At 36.9% G+C, this 23,714-nt stretch overlaps 1 protein-coding gene across 4 annotated transcripts in view; it reads right to left on the bottom strand.

Moving 5' to 3' along the window:
• The window catches only part of JMJD1C (jumonji domain containing 1C), a 320,800-nt gene that overhangs the window by 27,709 nt on the left and 269,377 nt on the right, over positions 1-23,714 (bottom strand). For 2 of the 4 annotated variants that reach the window (XM_018042212.1, XM_018042211.1), the window contains exons 5-14: positions 22,185-22,309; positions 20,749-20,892; positions 20,469-20,655; positions 18,678-20,359; positions 15,765-15,937; positions 13,310-15,507; positions 6,167-6,368; positions 3,569-3,783; positions 2,485-2,637; positions 31-120 (exon numbers count right to left, since the gene is read on the bottom strand). In XM_018042212.1, the coding sequence (XP_017897701.1) occupies positions 31-120; positions 2,485-2,637; positions 3,569-3,783; positions 6,167-6,368; positions 13,310-15,507; positions 15,765-15,937; positions 18,678-20,359; positions 20,469-20,655; positions 20,749-20,892; positions 22,185-22,309 (5,169 nt within the window). Of the gene's footprint in view, positions 1-30; positions 121-2,484; positions 2,638-3,568; positions 3,784-6,166; positions 6,369-13,309; positions 15,508-15,764; positions 15,938-18,677; positions 20,360-20,468; positions 20,656-20,748; positions 20,893-22,184; positions 22,310-23,714 lie in introns of those variants that run through there. The other 2 variants (XM_018042213.1, XM_018042214.1) reach the window with 2 other exon arrangements.

Below are 23,714 nucleotides of genomic sequence, written 5' to 3'. Positions count from 1 at the left end.
ACTAAGTCATTAATGTGTATTTATACTTACCAGAACCAGGGATAATTTGAGTTGGCATCAAATGTTTGTGATCATGAGGCTGTCCCTTCACACACTTCATCCAAGCATACAATTCTTTATCTGTAAGATTATAATGTACTTTTATATCAATCATGGTTTTATAATTATAAAATTGATGGTATATATAAAGAGCCTAACAATTATATAAAATGTCAATGGTAGGCTTCATATGCTTCTTAAAAGAAAAATAACCAAACATTTCCACTATTCTGAGAATTTTATAGAAACAAGATACAAAACATATGAAATGTTACTAGCCTTTTCTAAAATGACTGCTCTTTAGTCTCATTAATGTATTAGTCACCTCAATCTTTCCTGTAGCTAATTTTTACTCTTAGCTATTTGTGACAAACAGGCTTTAGGCCTGATCTTGGTACCTTAGACTTTTCAGTTTGAGGCTACTGCCAACTCATTTTTTTAAATGTGTCAGACATAAACCGTCACAAGACATGTAAAAAGCTTCAACTTGATAGACTGCATTTAATAGCTATTACTGCAACAAGGCTCCATACCTGGAGTAGTCAGTGTATTCACACAGAGCATGAGGCATATCATACACAGGAAAAAGTTTAGCACCTTGATCCCAAGATCTTCTTCTATGAGACTAATGATATAGATAACTACTTATGATATGGCTGTAAGAGCTTCAACAAACGTTAAAAAGCTCATTAAATTCAACATTAAAAAATCCAGAACTATTTTACAAAAAGTTTCAGAGGAAATAAAATTCAAATCCAGACAAAAACTGATTTTAAAAGTGTTGATGTTCCCTATAAAACCTACATAATAACTTGTAAATGTTCTCTACTTATATTTTAGATATTTAGGTTAGTTACCACTATATAGCTATAACCTAGTCAGTGTGAGCTTACTGCAATATTTATCAGTGAAATAAGGAGATATATAAATAAAACAAATATATATTCATATATTTATAAGACAATACAACTCAAGGCATATAGATTGTACTTTAAAAATCTATGGTTGACAGACAGACTGTTCTTTCAAAATTAATAGTACTATGGCATCTGACAGCAACACAACTTAGGTTTATTATATATACACAACTTATCTTGTTTAAGAAAGGAGTCATGCTTATATATGCATACAATATAAAAAATACATTAATTTCTTTTTAATTTGGCAAAGGAAAAATGAAAGTAACATGGGACCAGTAAAAAGGAATGGAGTTTTGTAACACTGCAGCTAGATCTTCTCTCAACCAAAAATATTCAAATAGATTCTTAAGGTTCTGAAGATACCTGACGGCCTTCAGTGCGTTCCTTACTGTAGCTTTACATAGGTGCAAGGTGCAGACCACAGAAACAACTAGCTGTGGAGCTCCCCCACTTGCTTAGGGCTCTGTGGTAAGCGCTGGGTATGTAAGAAAAAGGGTGAGGCTTTAGTAGTCCTATCACTGGAAAAGCCACTGATGGCTAAATCACAGTTCATCTGTCTGACACACCACTTTGAAAAAGAGCTGCCTACAACGAAAATCACATTCACTGCTTTTACATACTGAATAGTCTACCATTAAATGTGATTTTTCTTCTAATACTTGCACAATTTGAATCCTCTCATTTAAGACTGCTGCTGCTCCTGCGAAGTCGCTTCAGTCGTGTCTGACTCTGTGTGACCCCATAGACGGCAGCCCACCAGGCTCCCCCGTCCCTGGGATTCTCCAGGCAAGAACACTGGAGTGGGTTGCCATTTCCTTAGACCCCCCCCAAAACCTTCAGGTTACTAGTATTTAAGTAGCTACTTCCTTAATTGTCTTGGATAAACTTTATCTAAAACACTTGTACAGCAGGAGAAAAAGGTAAAATTACTTTCTTTTTAAACTTTCTAATATCTTCCAGCAGGAAGGACACTGTTTTTGTGCCATTTTACTTTTTCTAGAATTTTAAAAAATTCATTTAACATATAAAAAAGACTTCTTCATTTTCTAACTAGGGATAAACAGTGCTAGTGGCAGCATATTCTTAAACATTTTGATTTAAGCTTTATGGACCAACTTTTAGAAAAATCAGTTCACTCTAGCAAGTATTCAATTGTGACTTCATTGCTTGACTATGTAATTAATAGGTCCTCTAAGGGAGTTCAGGCTCTGACACAGTGGACTCTGAATGCAACAAAGCCTAACCTAAATTTGGGCTACATTAAGAAAATATCTACCTGAGAGAGTGGATCTACTAATCAGACTAAAAAGGTATAGATAGTTTTATTTTAGAAAATTTAGCTGTTTCAACAAGCTGTGGTTAACTTAAAAAAAAAAAAAAAAACTTCACAAAATTTCCTATTATATTCGTAATTAAGGAAGGCAAGGAAAAAAGCCTCTAATTCATCTAATTTTCCAGATCAGTGGTCCTAAAGAAAACTATCTTAATAAAAAAAAACTTCAATTTAGATGAAGCTGTAACTAACCTCTAGAACTCTTCCTTTCCTTTGCCTTGTAACAATCTAAGCAGACCACAAATCCACATTTCTGGCAGACCCAGTGAATGTTAAACAATGTTGCTTCACATGCATCACACATCTCCCGGACTCCTCTCACTGCTCTTTTCCAGGCAATTTTGGCTGAAATACAGAGAAATAAAAATTTAAAGGCAAACATGCTCTTTTCCATACAATTTTCACAGAAATGCACAAAAACCATTAAACCAAGGATTTCAAAGGATTTATTAACGATCAAGAGCAGATTTCTTGATGTAATTAGAAATTCTCTTCAGAAGACTTCCATCTAATGGAAGGCTTCTTCACTCTTGGCACCCTTGACATTTGCGTGAATAATTCTCTTTTGTGGGGGACTAACCTGTGCAGAGTAGGATGCTGAGTATCATCTACGGCTTCCACCTATTAAGATGCTACTTCTCTACACCCCCAGCACTTTTCAGTTAGCAAAGAAAGGCACCTTTTATTTCATTCAGTTTGGCACCTTTCAGATACAAAATGTCCCCTGGGGGACGAGCTACTGACTTAAGGGATGCGAAGGAAAAGAAGCCAATGTTTGGAGCACCTGCTATGTTAGGTGCTTTCTTTAGTGAACAAAATACTTCATAAACAAACCTATGAGGTAGTGATCATTCCCATTTCACATTCATACAGTTAAACAAGGAACAAAGTTGAGATTCAAATATAAATTTATCTAACTGCAAAGACTGTGATGAGCAAAAAGCTTAAATAACTGGGATGGAGTATGTCTTTATATGGCAAATGCTGAAATTTCCCAATCTCACATTCAAAGAGTCTTAATTGTGCTCAATTATTACCAAAATGTTATTGTCATTTCAAACTGCTAATCATTCAATTCAACCTCAAGTGGAAAAGACATTAACTAAATACATTTGGGTGTATTTGCGGATAAAAAAGTGTCATTATCAAATTAAAAGTAAACAAGCATAGGTAAGGTAAGATTAAGGACTTCTCCCATGGATGAAACATACCCCAAACAGAAATTCTTAAAACGAAATGTGCATAGTTGCATGTTCTAAGTATTTAACTTTCTTACCATCCTTTTTCACCCAGGACAAAGCTGTTTTTTCAGATGTTACCAACTGACAGAACTTATCACCTATTATATCCAAGATGTATTTTGACGTTTCTATGTCTAGTTCATCATCGTCATAATTTTCATGTGTCCATAAACTCATAGCTTCATCATCGTACTGGTCAGGAGTAGAGAAACCATCTATTCTAACCACTCCATTTTTACTAAATGACAATCTGAAACATTAAAATATAAAAGCATTAACTAACAAGACACAAGTCCAGGCTTAAAAAGTTATACAGTGAATTTATATTTTTGTATTATAAAAATATAAATTACATTTACAATTAAAAAACATGAGAATAGGGTGGTTCTTCACATACACAAACTTTACTAACAAATTTAACCAATTTCTGACTCCCATAGTGCTTACAAATGGCAAAAAGTGGGATCAATTTCAAGTTGTTTCAAGAAATAAGATCTTTCCTATCACTTAACTACTGAACTCTAATCAAATGAAAACTATCCAAGTGGTTCATGATGACAAGAGTTAAATGCTGGCCAAAAGCTGCCTTGAGCAATGCAGTTACTTTATACATAATCTAAAGTAGCAACCTCTACAGTTGAAAATGCTCTAAATTACCTGAAGACTGAGATTTTTTAAAATGCTAAATTAAAAAGTACATTTTCTTCATTAATTAAAATGACACGTTATTAAAAGTGATTTGGAGGAACAAGACTGAAATAGTGTATTAGGAAATCCATTAGTACTTCCTTCTCTTAGCTTCTGCTGTCCAATTTATGCAACCCACTCAATTCAGGTTCCATTTAGGGTAAATGGAAGGCAAAACTGCCATTTTCCTGCAGGCTGATGGTTATTTTTCAGTTATTTTTGTTCTCACTCAATTCTCAAAGAGGGTATCAGTACTACATTACAAATCATTCTGTATTTTTCAAATGGACCAATACCAGCAAAATTCGTTTACCACTTTTTCCTGTCATTTTATTACCTTTCCCTCTTTTTCTTAAAAAAGTAACTTTCTCCTTCCATTACAATTCTTATTATTTCCGCTTGTGTTGCGTCTACCTTTCCTTAAAACTTTCCCAAGGCTTTTTGGCAATGCGTTTCTTTTTGGCTGTGCTGGTGCTCCATGCTGCGTGGCATTCCCTCTGGTTGTGACAGCTGGTGGCTACTCTAGCGGTGGTGCGTGGGCTTCCTCTCTGGTTGTGACAGCTGGTGGCTACTCTGGTGGTGCTGCGTGGCCTTTCCTCTGGTTGTGACAGCTGGTGGCTACTCTAGCGGTGGTGCGTGGGCTTCCTCTCTGGTTGTGACAGCTGGTGGCTACTCTAGTGGTGGTGCGTGACCTTCCCTCTGGTGGCTTCTCTTGTGAAGCATGGGCTCTAGCGCTCCTGGGCTCTGCAGCACAGGTTCCACAGCTGCGGCTGCTCAGCAGCACGTGGGGTCTTCCCAGATCGGGGATCAAACCTGTGTCTCTTGTGTTGGCAGGGAGATTCTTTACCACTGAGCCACCAGGGGAGCCCTTCACAAAGGTTTTCTGATCTTTTCAAACCTACTCTCCCGACTTCTTTTCCATCTTCTCTGCACTTCCATGTGGACTACCTTCTGTAACAATTCTTTGAAGTTGTTTGTCCTTTGGGGACTGCTGTCTAGAAAAACCATGGAGATATATTCTGTTCCTACCAACACATATTTATTTTTGGGATCTCCACTGTGCTACAGTACCTTTATTTGCGAGAGCAAAGTGCTTCTTAACTTCTTAGGAAGATGATGATGACGATTTGGAAAAATAATTGCAGATAACATCAGAGGAGCACTTCATACAAGCTTGGGACTGTGCTAAGGACTTTGTGTACTTTATCTCATTCCACTTTCATGAAATCTCTGAGGCAGGTACCACTATCATTCTTATTATGCAGATGAGACAGGCTTAGCTATAATCCTACCACAGTTAATAAAGAACTAAGGGATGGAGCTGGAACTGAAATCTGGGAATGATTGATTCTGGAATCTGAGGCATCAACTAGTCTCTACTGGCGGGATTACCCAGCTGTTCATTAAACTCTTACAAATGTATAAACTTTTGGTATTAAAGTATGATTTAGTAATACTAATATTACAGTAGAATGTAAGTTAGTAACTATTAAGTTGCCTTTGTTTACCACAACCTGGGAAATGTGGCATGCTACTAACAAATCTTTCTAGTCATTTTATAATGCTTATAGTACATAGATTTAGACTATCTGCTATTGTGGCTAATGCAAATACAAACGTGACATTATTTTGTTTTATACAAATAAACTGCTGTTTCCTATCATTTAGGGAAAAAATACTAACATTTTCTCCTTAAAGAAGAATAAATCTCTCAGAAGAGGAAGGCCCTATGAACACTAGCAGTGAGAATGAGTTTAGTCTAAGATTTAATTATTGTTAAATTGGGCACACAAGACTAAATTTAGTATCTTTTTACAATGCTTTTATAATGCTTCAGAAACACAGGCTCAAAGCCTCATTCCCATCTCCAAAAGACCCTTAGAATGACAGTATAACTTCCAAAATCTATTAACATATTTTCCTCCCATCACAAATTTTCAACTTACCGTCTAAAGTAGTAAAATCTACAAAACACTGGTGAGTGAGTTGGTTCTTCCCCCTTTTTACTCCGAATAAGTCTACATTCTCGGCACTTTTGCAAATTAGGCCCTATCTCACAGCAGGAGTCATCCTGTAAAAAGGATTCCCCAGTTTGCTTCAGCTTCTTGACTTTACGCCAATCCTTCAATACTGAACGAGGGATGCCAGCTGTAAAACCAGTAGAAAGTATTAGCAAGATGTATCTTTTCACAAAGGTAAACTCCTTAATATTCAAGTCAATTAAAAAGATCACTTGGAATGAAGGCAAAAAAAAAAATTTCACGCCAATCATACAATTATGACCATATATTATGATTGTAAAAAAAAGATTACAGTCCTAGGTATTCATTATAACTAAAAAATCAATAGCATTTTTATTATTCTACTCATCGAATGAACTCTTAACTTCAGTATGATTGAAATGCACAGTTGAGTGAAATTTCCAGCTGGTTGAAATCTTCCTAGGTTCAATATTTTTATCTATTTAGAAGCAAACATGAGAAAGGTTCATTTTCAATGGTAACCTAGAGCTAAAAATATAGTTCATCTACACATAAATTTGGTATATGTCAGAAGAGTCTCTTTCAAAATGCGCATGATGATCCTAAAGACCAAAAGTTAATACTTCTAGAAATTATAGGCTACTTTCAATGTATTTATGTAGTTTTGAAATATTTAATCTGATTCTGCAAGGTAAGTGTGAACCAAGACAAATGCTGATTTTATCACAATATATTTGTGGGAAGAGGGCTAAGATTCTTCTCCTAATATCTCTCCCTTATTATAATGCCCTCCCATTTGATATCAATATATTGATAGAAGCAGTATCTTTTAGAAAAATAAAAGGGTTTGAAGGATGTGAAAGAAAAAAACTAATATTAAACTGGCTGTTTTTATTGATGGTATAAAGAAAAGGCATCAGGAAGTCTAGAAAAACAAAACTCAAATGCACTATACTGTGTAATATTTACAGGGAAAAAATTATTTACTGTACTCTGCATCATTGCTCAATCACATTTATTAACTTGAACTTAACTGTTGTTATAACACTGGCTCAAGTAGTCAGTCATCTATAGAGCAGCAATCACAATAAACTGTGGAAAATTCTGAAAGAGATACCAGACCACCTGACCTGCCTCTTGAGAAACCTATATGCAGGTCAGGAAGCAACAGTTAGAACTGGACATGGAACAACAGACTGGTTCCAAATAGGAAAAGGAGTACGTCAAGGCTGTATACTGTCACCCTGCTTATTTAACTTCTATGCAGAGTACATCATGAGAAATGCTGGGCTGGAAGACACACAAGCTGGAATCAAGATTGCCGGGAGAAATATCAATAACCTCAGATATGCAGATGACACCACCCTTATGGCAGAAAGTGAAGAGGAACTCAAAAGCCTCTTGATGAAAGTGAAAGAGGAGAGTGAAAGAGTTGGCTTAAAGCTCAACATTCAGAAAACGAATATCATGGCATCCGGTCCCAGCACTTCATGGGAAATAGACGGGGAAACAGTGTCAGATTTTGTTTTGGGGGGCTCCAAGGTCACTGTAGATGGTGACTGCAACCATGAAGTTAAAAGACGGTTACTCCTTGGAAGGCAAGTTATGACCAACCTAGACAGCATATTCAAAAGCAGAGACATTACTTTGTCAACAAAGGTCCGTCTAGTCAGGGCTATGGTTTTTCCAGTAGTCATGTATGGGTGTGAGAGTTGGACTGTGAAGAAAGCTGAGCGCCAAAGAATTGATGCTTTTGAACTATGGTGTTGGAGAAGACTCTTGAGAGTCCCTTGGACTGCAAGGAGATCCAACCAGTCCATCCTAAAGGTGATCAGTCCTGGGTGTTCACTGGAAGGACTGATGCTGAAGCTGAAACTCCCCAATACTTTGGCCATCTCATGCAAAGAGTTGACTCATTGGAAAAGACTCTGATGCTGGGAGGGATTGGGGGCAGGAGGAGAAGGGGACGACAGAGGATGAGATGGCTGGATGGCATCACCAACTCGATGGACATGAGTCTGAGTGAACTCTGGGAGTTGGTAATGGACAGGGAGGCCTGGCGTGCTGCAATTCATGGGGTCGCAAAGAGTCGGACACGACTGAACTGATAGAGCAGCAAGAACTCGTAACATCATATCTAAATTAAATGCAGCCTCTTCTATTTTTAAAAATATATTCACTTAGAAGCTTTACATTTTGGGACAAGCAAATATTTGTTGACTCCTGTAAGCATACTCATATTGCCCATATTAATCCAGTTATACGCTAGACTTGAGATTTACAGTTTGTTATTTCTATCATGGTGAAAGAATAAACTATTTCCTACCATCGTGTTTACTACTCATGCCCATTTTGTGGATCAGAGGCAGTTCAAGTGTTCTCCTGAGATTATACAGTTTTTGCAGAAGCATATAGCAGAACTGTTGTGTGTCCTGAGTGCTCACTATCACCTGTTGATAGCAGGCACAGTACAATTGCAGCAAGATCACATACATCTTAACATGGGGTTTAAACTCCAGGGTGGCCCATTTCAAACAGGCGCCAGTATCAAGCCCTTTTATGACTGCTCCTGGTTCTTTACAATTACATGTTCTGTCACTAACAAAAGGCAAGGAGCCATTTGACTTAATCCACTAGAGAGACACATACGTGGGCAAACAAATACCACTTATGGAATAAAAAATGTTTTCAGAAGGCTTGTGTAAAAGGCTTGTTATTTCTTCCACTGTGTGTAAGACAGATTTCTCTGATGAACTATATAAAAAAATTTAGAGCTTCTAGAAATCAGAATGAACAACAGAATAGTGCTGATACTTTTTGGTATACTACTTCCAATCATTTATTTACTGCTGCTGCTAAGTAGCTTCAGTCGTGTCTGACTCTGTGTGACCCACAGATGGCAGCCCACCAGGCTCCTCCGTCCCTGGGATTCTCCAGGCAAGAACACTGGAGGGGGTTGCCATTTCCTTCTCCAGTATATGCAAGCATGCTGACCCTATGGACAGCAGCCCACCAGGCTCCTCTGTTTACGGGATTCTCTAGTCAAGAGTACTGGAGAGGGTTGCCATTTCCTTCTCCGCATTTATTTACTACTTTATTATATCAGAATAAACCAAGTGAAATCTTTCTACTTAAACTGAAAAAGGACTATTAACCAATATACCTTTACATTCCAGACAATGGAACATCCATTTGAAGTATGGATAACCATACTACTGTGAACAATTTAAATATAGTATTATAAAAAAGAATGACACATTCATTTCAAAGCAACTCTCAATTCTGTGACAGAAATGAACACGTAGACCATTTTTTAAAGTAAATGAATAAATTATAAAGATAATTTATAAGGTCATATAGAGTCTGTTTTTGATATTATATCTTTTGCTTCTAGCCTAGGCCAAATGTGACTATGCTGAAATCCGTCTATATATTTTACTGTAATATTATTTGAATAGTAAATAAAACTCCATTTTCAATTCTACATATATAATTTATTGGTGCCATCTAAAATCTAAAAGTTTGAGACTGAGACACTTGGTCAACAAAAAAATATCTAACTCAATGGATATTTATTCTTCCTTTATACCAGATTCAACCTTAGTTTTCTAATTTTCAGCAAATCCTTAAAGCAACTGCTCTAGCAACAGAAAACTAAGGGGGAAGAAAATAAGAAAAATACACACTAACCTTTAATCTGTGATACATGCCATCACCCACAAAATATTTTTTTGAGGTATAGAAATGAACTTGGGTAACAGTTAAACCACTGTTTTTGTGTATCACAAGACTTAAATTTAAATTTGATGGGTAATTTCAGTACACGAAACAATATTATCTAAAAAATTAGTCAAGGAAAAGCAGATAACTTTTAATTATCAGTAACAAAAGGCCGCAGACATGAAGATATTTCAAAATAGCAGATAAAGCAAGTTCTATTATACCTGGCTTTAGAATGTACTAAGAAAACCACACTATGTTTGTGTAATGATTACATATGTATAATAATCCATGCAATCATATTACACTATGTACAGACCTCACTCTTTTTTCAGTTGACTATGATTGATGATAACTGCAATGAACATGAAAAGGACAAAGATTTAATCCATGAGGGAAATAACCCACTCAGGTTTAGAATTTATGAACTCCCAATTTAAAGAACTTTTCTAGAGAGCCCAGAACAAAATCCAACCAACTCTCCCCATAATTAACAGGTGGTGTTTAATAGTCACTTAATATTATTTTGGACTTGGGAATAAATGGGACATAAAGTAGTCTGTGTTATGCTAAATGTTATTTACTTTAGGGGAGATTTAACTAAGCCTTACAACTTGGGGAGGGGGAAGTGCTGATTCCAGTTTGTCTTAAAACTTACTTGGAAACACGTATAGTCACTGTCTCCAAATGAAAACAGAATATATACTTCATTAAAAGTTAATTTTATAAAGCTAAGTTTATAACAATATCATAAGCATTAAAAGCTGGAAGATTCCTATCTCTGTTTCCTGTAAGTTTAACTACAGTATCTGAATACTCAACACTAAAAAAAATGTTTTGTGAAACAAAAGAGAAATCACACTTATTGACCACACTAAGCCTCTCGAATTCATTAGGGAAGTAAGCAGAACACTGCAGAGAGAAAAAGCAACAGGGTATACGTTCCACTTCTCAAATGAATGGCACGCATCCTGTATGCTCTTTAGTCAAACTCCCTCCCTTTCTTTCTTCTTATGCTGGCATTTCAGTCTGTCAGCCTCTCTGTCTCGAGCTGAGCTTGGTTTCCTTCGTTCTTTCCTGCTGACTGTCCTTTTCTATGATTCCATCCTCCTGCTTTTCTCTCGTTCACTTTGCCTCTGGCTCCCACACAGGCATATGGGAAAGACCTCATTCACAGAAAAGGCCCAAATAAGAGCCTTTAAGCATCCAAATGTTTATGCAAAGTACTTCTGGATGTCTCCATTGTCACAGATATTTCATATACTGCATGTGGATGAATACACAGATAGTGGAACTATGAACCTCTTTCTGCATTGTGCAACATACCTAAAAAAATAAGCAAACTGAGAAAAACTACTTCTAGAGTTAAAAACAGACTGGTTCCAAATAGGAAAAGAAGCACGTCAAGGCTCTATATTGTCACCCTGCTTATTTAACTTCTATGCAGGGTACATCATGAGAAACACTGGGCTGGAAGAAGCACAAGCTGGAATCAAGATTGCAGGGAGAAATATCAATCACCTCAGATATGCAGATGATACCACCCTTATGGCAGAAAGTGAAGAGGAGCTAAAAAGCCTCTAGATGAAAGTGAAAGAGGAGAGTGAAAAAGTTGGCTTAAAGCTCAACATTCAGAAAACGAAGATCATGGCATCCAGTCCCATCACTTCATGGGAAATAGATGGGGAAACAGTGGAAACAGTGTCAGACTTTATTTTTCTGGGCTCCAAAATCACTGCAGATGGTGACTGCAGCCATGAAATTAAAAGACACTTACTCCTTGGAAGAAAAGTTATAACCAACCTAGATAGCATATTCAAAAGCAGAGACATTACTTTGCCGACTAAGGTCCGTCTAGTCAAGGCTATGGTTTTTCCTGTGGTCATGTATGGATGTGAGAGTTGGACTGTGAAGAAGGCTGAGTGCTGAGGAATTGATGCTTTTGAACTGTAGTGTTGGAGAAGACTCTTGAGAGTCCCTTGGACTGCAAGGAGATCCAATCAATCCATTCTGAAGGAGATCAGCCCTGGGATTTCTTAGGAAGAAATTATGCTAAAGCTGAAGCTCCAGTACTTTGGCCACCTCATGCGAAGAGTTGACTCATTGGAAAAGACTCTGATGCTGGGAGGGATTGGGGGCAGGAGGAGAAGGGGACAACTGAGGATGAGATGGCTGGATGGCACCACTGACTCGATGGATGTGAGTCTGAGTGAACTCCGGGAGATGGTGATGGACAGGGAGGCCTGGCGTGCTGCGATTCCTGGGGTCGCAAAGAGTCGGACACGACTGAGCGACTGAACTGAACTGATCATGTATTCTTCCTTGCAGCCACAAACAAGTTTTGAAACTTTTACTAATTATAGAAATTCTTCTTGAATACAGAAATGAATACACGAAACCACAAAACCCCTGTTTTTCTTCAGCTTTTACCCACTGCTATGGACTATTTGAGTAACATTATTAGTTAAATAGAAGTTAATTTCATTAGGTTTTCAATTTTGTCTCCAGATGACAGATGGGTGAGATATGGGCCATATCCACACTATTCTGTAGTTCTCTTCTACAAGTGAGACTTTAAGGAAGTTTCTGTGAAAATGAATCCTTTTTTCGACTATTATCTTGTTATAGGCAAATATCTAATACAGTCATACCTCGGGGATAGTGTGGGTTCAGTTTCAGGCCACCATCAAAAGTACACAAATCTTCCTCTTTCCCAGTGCATATAAAAGTTACACTTACACTGTAAGAAAGTCTAGAGTGTGCGACAGCATTATGTCTAAAAAATACACATACCTTAATTTAAAAAGTTTTCTGCTGAAAAAAAAGGCTAACCATCATCTCAGCCTTCAGTGATTTATAATCTTTTTACAATAGTAACCACCTTTTCAGATCACCAAAACAAGTATAATAACAATGGAAAAGTGTGAATTACCAAAATATGACAGACATGATGTGAGCAAACGTTGGAAAAATGGTGCCAACACTCTCCTTACAGAGTTACCACAAACCTTCTATTTATTATTTTTAAAAAAAAAAAAAAGGCAGTATCTGCAAAGCATAGTAAAACAAGGCATGCGTGTATTCGAAAGCCAGTTTCAGTGTATAGAGATGGTCAAAATTCTGAACGACTACTGAAGTACACAGTGGGTTTTTGCCAACATGAGTGCTATGTAAAAACATATTTTCCACAAGCCTCTTGAAAAAGAAACAGACCTCTCATTTCCTCTTACAGGGTACCTGTGAAATGTAGAAATGAAGTCAGTGAGCACATTACACTAGGGCAAATGAATGAAATCGAAGATGCCTTTAAGCTCTCTAATTCTTAGAGAACATTGCAAGAACATATAGCCCATTTTACTTGAGATAAAAAATAATTAATTTACTTACCACTATTATTGTTGCTCTGCAACTTCAATTTACTTTTCTCTTTGGCACTCCTGCTGAGAATCCCATTGGGTTTTAAATCTTCTTCCATTTCACCTTTTCTCTTTTGAAGATCATTTTGCTTCTTTTTGTAAGTTGGCTTAGGTTGCCTTTTAGTCCTTTGCTCTGATTTGCTTTCACTTTCGTCTGAATCTCCACTTTCGGAGCCAGATTCATAAGTTCGTTTGGCTTTTCTTCTATTTACTTTATCATCTTTTACATATTTATCAACTATGATCTTACTATCTGCACTATTTTGTAGATCATTAGATGTAGAGGCTATTAAATTGACAGAACATGGCTTAATAATTTCTGATACAGAACTCCCTGAACTTTCCATCTTACTGGTATTTCTGTCTTCTTCTGAATGTCTCGTGAGCCAGGCCTTTTTCAGTTTAGTATGGTAGTTTGGTTGGCTTGTCTGGGACGCTTGCCCATTTCCTACAGAGTCTGCTTTGTTTATTGTACTACAGACTACAGTGCTATCTAAGAGATGGGAGGCTGAAGATGTCTGATTTTTCGCAGCATTAGGCTCAGTCTCACTGACATTACTACTTTTATATTGAGCTGCAGCCAATGCTGCCTTGTGCTTCTTTAAATGAATAAAATCAGTTGTGCCTGAAAACCCAGAGTTGGGCTGAACAGCACTTCCTGTCTTACTACTGGCTGGTGTAACTGGAGCTGTGATGCTGACCGTGCATTCTTGTGTTTGAGCCACTGAATGACTGACGCTTTTTGAAGAGGTACATTCTAAGGATTTAGAGGCCAAAATGGTATTTGATAATGAGTAAATTATTTCTGAACCACCCCAGCTGGAAACACTGGGGGTAGCGGCAGCAGATGTGAATGTATCCGTTTTGGTATTACACACTGTATTTACAGCAGACATGACTGAACTGGGAACACTGCCCTGTGAGACAGCCTGAGAGTTTTTTTCGGATTTTATGTGAGCACTGTCTGAATTCACACTTGGCAGAATGATTCTTCCACTCTCTCCAGCTTCTGCTGGTTTGAGGCAATCTGTTTGATTTGCCCCAAGTGAAGATCTCTCACTAGCTCGATCTCTGGGAGCTAACTGTACTGCTGGCACACTGTCAAGCTTCGTACTAGAAGGTGGACGCACGATGACAGATGCCGTGGCAGCCTGTGCCTTTCCGCTGCTTTTCTCTACATGCCATTCAGCTTTCTCTTTGCTGAGGTTATTATTAGATTTCCACATTTCTGTCAAACTCTGTTCAGAAGAACTCTTAAAACTTGCCTGAGTATCTTTTGGCTCAGGAATCAGTGTTGGAGGCTTTTGTGATTCTTGAACTTTTCCACCAGCATTTACAGGCATCACTGGAGTTAACGTTGGAGGGGAAAGGCTACTGTAGCTGCTTTCCTTTCTTTCTAGGCTATGATGGATTGGTGGGTGAAATACTGGTGCTCTATGTAAAGCAGGCATACTCCGGAGTGTATTTGTAGAAGAAACTGTCAAATGAGTAGGACTTCTACAGTCATTTCTGAAAGTTGTTACTGAGTGAGAAGCAATTTGATGGGAAAGATGTTCTGGTACCTTGCCTACTAAACCTTCACTTTCTGGCTGATGTTTTATCAAAGGTGGAGGCTTTGAAAGAGATGATATAAACGAAGTCAGAGTTTGAGGATTAGCTGCTGTTGCAAGCGTATTACTCTGTTTTTCAGTGTAAATATTTGAAATCTCTTTGGAGGGGTATGACCTTGGTGGCTCATTGACTACACTATTAGACAATGTAGTGAAATAGTTACTTTGAGGCAAACTGTGAGGCACTGAGTGCTTCATTTTATAAAGATCTGATTCTATATCCTTGTCTTGTTTGATGAGATGGCTCTTAGGGCTAGAAGATGACGATGCTACCCTGGAATAGTTATCTCTATCACACTCAAGACCCTTGATTTTAGTCGTAAAGGGAGCAACATCAATACTTTCTTGAAGAATTCGACGGTGCTCCTCCTTATATTTGTTTAATCTCTCTCCAGTTTCCTGGGATGGTCTCTGTAACTGATTCAATACAGGATCCACAAAATGCCTATGCAAGTGACCATCTTTTCCAGTCTGTGACCTATTTAGATCCAGGTCAGTTTTGGCTGATGTGGATGCAACAGAACGCAACGGTTCAATGAAAGCTTTCCTCTCCAATTCTCTGTAAAGAAAATACACGAAGGTTTCTGTAAACACTTTTTCTTGTATGATACAAGTATAGCTTCTATGCAATACTATTGTATAATAAGAGTGAAACATCACTTTGCAAGTGCTATAATATTAAGAAAATTAGAAGGGATATAAAACCAGAATAATAATAATTGTTAAGCCTAGTTTTAAGACATTTGTTAAAAATACCTGTTTATAAACAATTAAGAAAAACTATAAAAGATATGTTTTAAGCATTGGTGAACTTACTCTTTATGGTGATCTACTAAACATTTTGTCAATGGTGGACTGGAATGTGCTGTGATTTTAAGAGGCCGATGAGGTTCTGCACTGGAAGGTCTGACAGGAATGTGACTAAGTAATCCAATACCATCTGCTGAGGTCACAGGGGTAGGTTGATGTAACCAAGGACTGGGAGAATTCTATAAAAAAAAAAAAAATCCTTCAGTTACTAGAAAAAGCTAAATACAGTATCACAGTAGGACTTTACAGTGTATTTATGAAGTATGTGACTTTCAGTAAATATATTTTATGAGAAGTATTGAGACAACTACCATAGTTATATGGATTTTTTCATATGATGAAGAAAGTTAATCAGCATTAAAACAGTTTTGTCCAGGGGATTCCCTGGTGGTCCAGTGGTTATCTGTGCTTCCACTGCAGGGGGGATGGGTTTGATCCTTGGTTGGGAAACTAATGTCTCACATGCCAGGAGGTGCAGGCAAAAAAAATTATTTCCAGAAATGTGTTGTTATTTACAGACTACAGATCTTGAAGCCAGTGCCTTTACCTTACAAATGATGTACAGAGAACCTAGCTTTTACGATTTCCTAATGTTGTAACACCAAAAGACCATGTTGCTACTAGTAGAAAAAGAAAACATGTTGCTAAAATACATTTCACCAGATTTCATCTGGTTTATTTGCCAATTTTTGTTGTCAAAAGTAGTTTTTCCAATGTCATAATTCATTTAGACTGGGCACAAAAATTATATTTGCAAGGCCCATTTATATTCCATTTCACTGTAGCCATTAAACTTGGAAGTGTGGAGGTACAACAAAACTCATTTTTAATATTAACACGCAGCCTTTCTCGTAGTGAGTATCTGGTGACACTGATGTCTATGTTGAGACTTACAACTATCTAATTACATGCTTCAAGACTGTTTCTATACTATGACTCACTGAAACTCTTCCAGAACATGCTTTGTTGAGTTATACTGTATTGAGTCTGATATTGGGAAAATATAATCCTTTGGTTTTAACAAAGTGAATAAATTTGACATCTCAAAATGAGAATGTGAAAACAATTATCACACCAAAGATACGCTGCTATAAAATTTCTTAGACTAAAAATATACACCATAAACCTCATATAAGAAAAAAAAATGTATATACACACACATGATCATTCAAATATATGTATAAAAGGTTTCAATTCTACAAGATCCAGAAATCAGAAGTTATACAGATAACAAGAGTTATTGGTATATACCTAAATATACATAAAAAAGAATACTGCACAGCTTAAAAAGGAAATCTTATTACATGCTGTAACAAGGATGAACTTTGACAACATTATGCTACATGAAATACTGTAAGAGTTCACTTTATATGAAGTATATAAAACAGACAATCATAGAAATAGAAAGTAAAGGTGGGTGTTAAGAACTAGGGGGAAAGGGAATTAATGTTTCACGGGCAGAGTTTCAGTTCTGCAAGAGGAAATAGTTCCAGAGATCTGTTGAATAGCAATGGGAATATACTTAACACTACTAAACCGCACACTTTAAAATGGTTAAATAAATTTAATGTGTGGCTTTTATCACAATAAAAGTAAATTTTTAAAATGTGTTTTACAAGATTCTAGAGGATACTTAAAGTGCATCCTGGTCCACACAAAGGATTAAGTTGTCTCTTGGAGTTTAGCAGTGATCCCCAATCTCCCATTTTTTAGAGTGGGGTTGGTAATGCCCTCAACAACCATTTCTTAGCATGAAAATTAATTTGGTTACAAAAACCACACAGCCCATGAAGGAATAAGAGCCCCGCACCACCATCTTCAGAAATACTGTCAGATAGAGAGAATATCAGCCCCATCTTCACACCCAAATATCAGGAAACTCCAGCGTTAGCAGCCTTAAGAGAAAAAGGGCTTAGACAGGCATAGCTTGTAGTATACATCAGCGACATATCAGCTGGGAAATATGATAACTTTTCTCTTAAGAATTACTTGGTTATACATACCAAAAGCCTTATAATTTTATATAAATTTTAAATCCAGAAGTTTCACTTCTAGGAATTTACCTGAGCAAAACAACTACGGGTATATACCACAATTAGTTGTGAAAACACTCATTTTTCATTATAGGAATTTTAGAAACAACTTAAGTTTACCTCTTTCAATTGGCTTAAAAAAAATAAACAGGATTTTCTGAGATTTCAGCTCCAAAGTTACTAAGCATCAAAACTTCCATAATCATTAGAAAAATAACTGTTTAAAAAATTTTAGCATGGGTTTCTCTGATGACTCAGTGGTAAAGAATTCACCTGCCAATGCAGGAGACAGGGGTTTGATCCCTGGTCCAGGAAGATCCCACATGCTAAGGAGCAATTAAGCCCGTGCACCACAACTGCTGGGCTTCCCTGGTGGCTCAGCTGGTAAAGAATCAGCCTGCAATGCGGGAGACCTGGTTTCAATCTCCAGGTTGGGAAGATCCTCTGGAGAAAGCAAAGGCTACCCACTCCAGTATTCTGACCTGGAGAATTCCATGGACTGTATAGTCCATGCGGTCGCAGAGAGTTGGATATGACTGAGTGACTTTGATTTTCACCACAGCTATTGAGCCTGTGCTGTAGAGTCTGGGAGCCACAACTACTGAAGCCTGAGCACCCTTAGAGCCTGTGCTTCACAACAAGAGAAGCCACTGGAATGAGGAGCCCGCACACCGCAACTACAAAGTAGCCCCTGCTCTCCACAAAAGTCCATGCAGCAACGAAGACCCAGTAGAGCCATAAATGAGTAAAATTATATGTATATAAAATTCTAGCACATTTTTGTAGTAAGAAATCTAAAAAAAAATTAACGGGATACTGAAAAAAGCACCTGTGTATATGTTGATTAATAAATATGAGACATATGGTAAACCACAGCTTAACTTACCCTCCTTAACGAAGGTTCAGCATTAACCGCATTTTCTGGGTGAACCCACTTAGAAGGCAGACCAAGTCCTGAGTATGCATGTGTTCCATTTGGATATTGCCAAATAATTGGATAAAGTCCAAGCTGATTATATGAAGCAGATGGATGGGCTTGTCCAAGAAGATGAGGTGACTGGTGCTGTAACAACTGCTGCTGTTGCTGGTGTGCTAACGCTAAGTGGCTCAAGCTGCTGGCATGAGCAGTCTCTAGTCGTGGGTGGCCACCAAGTAAGGAGGCAGTAGGCACTCCGGGTAACACAGCAGGAAGTAAATGAGGGTGATGAACAGAATGGTGTGGACCACTAGTCAGAGGATGAGTGTTGATGGTAGGTAATGGAGTTTGACTGGATGATCCAGCCAGTAAGTGAGGTGCAGGAGTTAAGGCAGGATGATGGGTACCTGGATTTAAACATGTTCTATGGGATGAAGAATGAAGAGGAAAAGGATGCTGGCTTAAAAAAGGTGAAATGTGATTAGCTCCTGTATCTGACCCAATAAGTGCAGGATCTCTGTAAACTGTAAAATGTTCGTTTTTATCAATGATTAGAGGGCTTTTTGTAGTTTCTAATGTACTGCCTCTAGTAGGAACCGGGTGGAAACTGCATCTTGACAACTCATGCTCTATCTTATTTGCTGGTCTTCTTTCACCAGCAGCTTGGCTGTTTGCGTAAGTGGCTTTAGACTTCACAGAATCAGGGGAATGGTTGACTTTAGGCTTAACAACTTCAGGTGAGGGGTTGGATTTTGTCTTGTGAGCATCTACTGAAGTATTAAGTTTAGATTTTATGGTTTCTGGGGGTGGGCTTCGCTTATGCAGCTTATCTTCTGTGACAGAAACAGCACTTAGAGAAGATAAGTAAGAGACATACTGATTTTTCTCCTTTTCCACACTCAAGTTTTCATTTCCTGAAGGAGCATTCCTTACATTTGATTGGGTTAAATCTACTTTAACTACATCACTGACCCAGTTCTGGTCAGAATCTTGGTTTCCTGTTTCCAAGTATTTTGCATTTGCAATTGAATGTTTTGAATCACTAACATTAGGATCCATTTTCTGAAGTGTTTGAAGGCCAAAGGTACTACTTGAGGTTTCCTGAGCCACCTTTTCTGTGTTAGTGTCATTTGTAATATCAATAACACATTTTGGAGTGGGCGGTCTGGATACAAACTTCTCCTTTGGTAATAATTCCATTGTGTGTGTCTTCTCTGTATTACGTTCCTGAAGAAGTAAATCACTAGAATTATGATCAGAAAGTGTGGCCTGTTCTGATGAATGGATAATCATTTTTTCTTGACGCTGAAAGTCAACAGACTTCTGTTTCTCTGTTTCTTCATGTTTTTTATCTTCCTGTATTTGATCCCAGGGATGCTGGCTATCTATTAGTGTCTCTTCTCCTGCCTTCTCATTATTCTGAGATTTTCCTTCTTCTCCGTTTATCTTTGCAGTGTTTTTATTTTTCAACTCATTCTCTGGCTTCTGCTCTGAGGAATTATTTATTATTCTCTTATTTGAATTTTCTGAGTCACTACTCTCAGAGAAGTCTGAAACATTGTCGGTCCGCAGTCTTTTCATATTTAGTTTCTTTTCATCCTCCTCAGCTTTCCTTCTTTTGTTCATCACCTGTTTTTTACCTTTAGGATTTTCTAGGAGATTAAAAAAAAACAGTTTTACCTTTCATATCAATATTAAATAAAGCATATTTTAAATGAATTTTTATTTGTTCCCATGCCTTTAAAAGTTGGTGGGTCCTACCTCCTCGTGCTATATAATCATACTTTTCTTCCTTCATCTTCTCTTCATCTGGTATACTGCTATCTGAGCCCTTCCTCTTATTTGGACGAATATTTCTTTGTTGCTGGTGTGAATTCTGTTTTGGTACAGCAGTTTGGGAGTTCATTGCTGGTCTGGGACTATTTGCTTGGGCACGTGTATAATGACCCTAAAAATAATTGATAATGACTATTTACTACCTGATCCTAAGCAATTTAAGGGAAAATATTTTACCATAATCCATCACTAACAACATACATACGTGAACAGTGTTGCTATTTTGACTGGCACGAGACCTTCGCCGTGATGTAATGCCAATATTTTCACCTTTTAACAAAGAGTGAACAACATCATCTAGAAAGGTCATTTGAACCATAGAAGGATCGACATTCTGTGGTTCTAGTACCTAATCCATGACACAAAACAAGAACAAAATTAAATCCAATCAGCTAGCCAATATAATGATAGGTACAATTTCTTTACTGAGTAAAGATGTTTAGAAATCAGTTTGAGATACCTAATTTGTAAGACACTGTCAGACTACAATAAATCATCTTTATAATCATTAAAGATAAAATTATCTCCCAAATGTTATGAAGGTAACTGTTTCATGTTCTAACCAAAACTTAAAAAGCAAACACATCTACTGCAGGTATACCTTGAAAAACAAGGATTAGAGGTATTCAAGAATATACTGCCAAGTCATAATATATATTTCAAAAATAAAAAATAATTTTCAGAAAACAGCTGTAAAATGTAACAGGAAGGTAAAGCATAATGGGAATTCCCTGACATGCCAATGGATAGGACTCCATGCTTTTACTGCCAGCCTGGGTTCAATCCCTGGTCAGAGAACTAGATCCTGCAAGCTGTGCAGCGTGGCCAAAAGAGAAAACAGAGCATGGGAAGCAGAAAAGGACAGAAACTGTATAAATGAATAGCAATCTTGAGCTTAAAGAAAGAACTATTTTAAAAACTAAAGGCAATTTTGTGCTTCAGTGAGGTCAACGTTTGTTAGCTTTTAAGGAAATAAATTATACATTTAGCATTTTGATGAAAATTTTAACCAAAGCATCTGCATTGTTTATAGAGGGAGTTCTTATTTAGTCAGATACCCTCCACAATCCATTCAGTCAGGAAGATGCAAATATCTATTTTCTGGGGGGTAAATACAGTACAGCTTTAAAAGATCTGAAATTAAGAATTTAATTTCAGACTGTTGCTTAAAACTCCCTATGAAATTCATATCCTTTCTCCATATTCACTATAAAACTTAAAGGAGTAAAACTACTCGGAAAGTGAATGTAAAAAGAACTTTAGACTACATTTAAGTTTTCATTTGTGAAAAGAAACCATTTGGGAAATATCTTTTATTACTGGAGAGACAGAAAAGCTAAGACTTTAAGAAAGTTTTACCTGACTTAAGGATGAACAAAAAAAAGACTAAACAATTAAGAGTCTGATGCCTCCATTTTAGGGACTGATTTTCTCAGTGCTGAGATAAATTTGGCGTCACTATCTTGCTGTAACTTCAAGTGAACGCTATGTAACATCATATAGATGAGAACTTTCTAGGATTATAGGAATGCAAAAAACCTAGGGATGGAAAATAGTATCAATCTGTTGATCCACTGGGGGTGGGGGGGAATGGAGTATGTGAATTGTGAACAGTTTCTTTTCCAAATCTGGATTATTTACCTGATCATTCATAACGATCATGGTGCGAGTGAAGAGATCATGATGAGTAATTATGCCAGTGAACCACTGGGTGGCAGAGTCTTGTCTATATACTCTCACTCTGTATCCATTCAAGGAGTAAGGACCTTAAAAAATACAAAACCACACATCATACACGACTTCATGGATGAAATGAAAAGGTAATGTGGAACTTGATGTATGAGCCTTTTAGCTGCTAAAACTTTTACCATAAGCAATTACAAATTTTGATTCCTGCAACAGTTTGGAAAAGCTGCCAAAGTCTTAAAACATGCAGAAACTCTTCACTGAATTTATAAGCATGACAGTAAAATGCCATCCTGGTGTACTTTTGGATTAAATTCACATTGTAAGACAACAATATCTACATGTATATATATATAGGTATCTTTCAGAAAATAGGCAATGATTAAATAGTAAAAGATATATGCATATCTGTATATATTTAAATATGTCAACACAATGGAGATAAAAATGTCTTTAATTCACAGGTACTAAAATGATATCAGATATTTGAAAGTTTAAAAAAAATTGTAAGGGAGGGAAACTGGTACACTTTATTAATGATAGTATTATACATTAACAATTTGCAAAATGCTTTCACAATTTACAAATGCTTATTTAATCTTCTCTAACTCTGAGGTATTTTCCTGTTTATAAACATTAAGAAAATGAGGTTGATAAGTTAAATAAATTTTTAAGTGAAAGAGCTAGGACTGAATTTATTTTTCTGATTCCTAGGTTGACGCCTTTTCTCTTAGAGTTAAGACATTCAGCACATCAATGAATGGTTTAATGTTTGCCAGTTTTTAAAAAACTATGCCAGCAACAGTCTAAATAGATCAACAGATCTGTAGAAAGTATTCCATATTACTTGTAAATTAAACATATTCATACCTATAATCAGTTATTACAAACTATAGCCTTAAAATGTCTAACTATGGAAAAAATAGACTCCAAATTAGTTTTTCTGAATGGAATATTGAAAAAGCTTACAGAAAACTCCAAATACACCAATTTTCAACTCCCATCAGGACACTACCTTAAGGGTCTTGTTCTACCACCAAACACAATCTGGAGTCAGCCTCAAATAATTCTGCTTAGAATGGAATGGACTATTGCCTTAATCATTTCATCTCTAAGAATATGACAAGGAAAAAGGGTTATTTAAAAAAGTAGTAACCTGGCGTCTTCAATAAAGTGCAAAGAAAGAAAGGAAGGAAAAAAAGAGAGACAGGTCATATCAACCAGTCAATTTGTGGATATTTTTTGGGTCCCGGATTAAAAATAAATAAAATAAAAATCAAGTCTGTGAAAAATCAATGAAGACATTTATGAGACAAATGGAAACTTGAACCTGAGTAATCATTATTTGAGGAACTATTAATTTTCAGCACAATAATAGTATGGTGTCTGTTTAAAAATAGAACACAGCAATGTCTTAAAATTGATGGAAACAACAGTATAGATGGGGCAGAATCTATCAAGATTTCATTTTATAGTCATTGGGGC

Source organism: Capra hircus, chromosome 28, assembly GCF_001704415.2.
Source record: "Capra hircus breed San Clemente chromosome 28, ASM170441v1, whole genome shotgun sequence".
Classification (NCBI taxonomy): domain Eukaryota; kingdom Metazoa; phylum Chordata; class Mammalia; order Artiodactyla; family Bovidae; genus Capra; species Capra hircus.
This window is presented reverse-complemented; position numbering and strand designations above follow the sequence as displayed.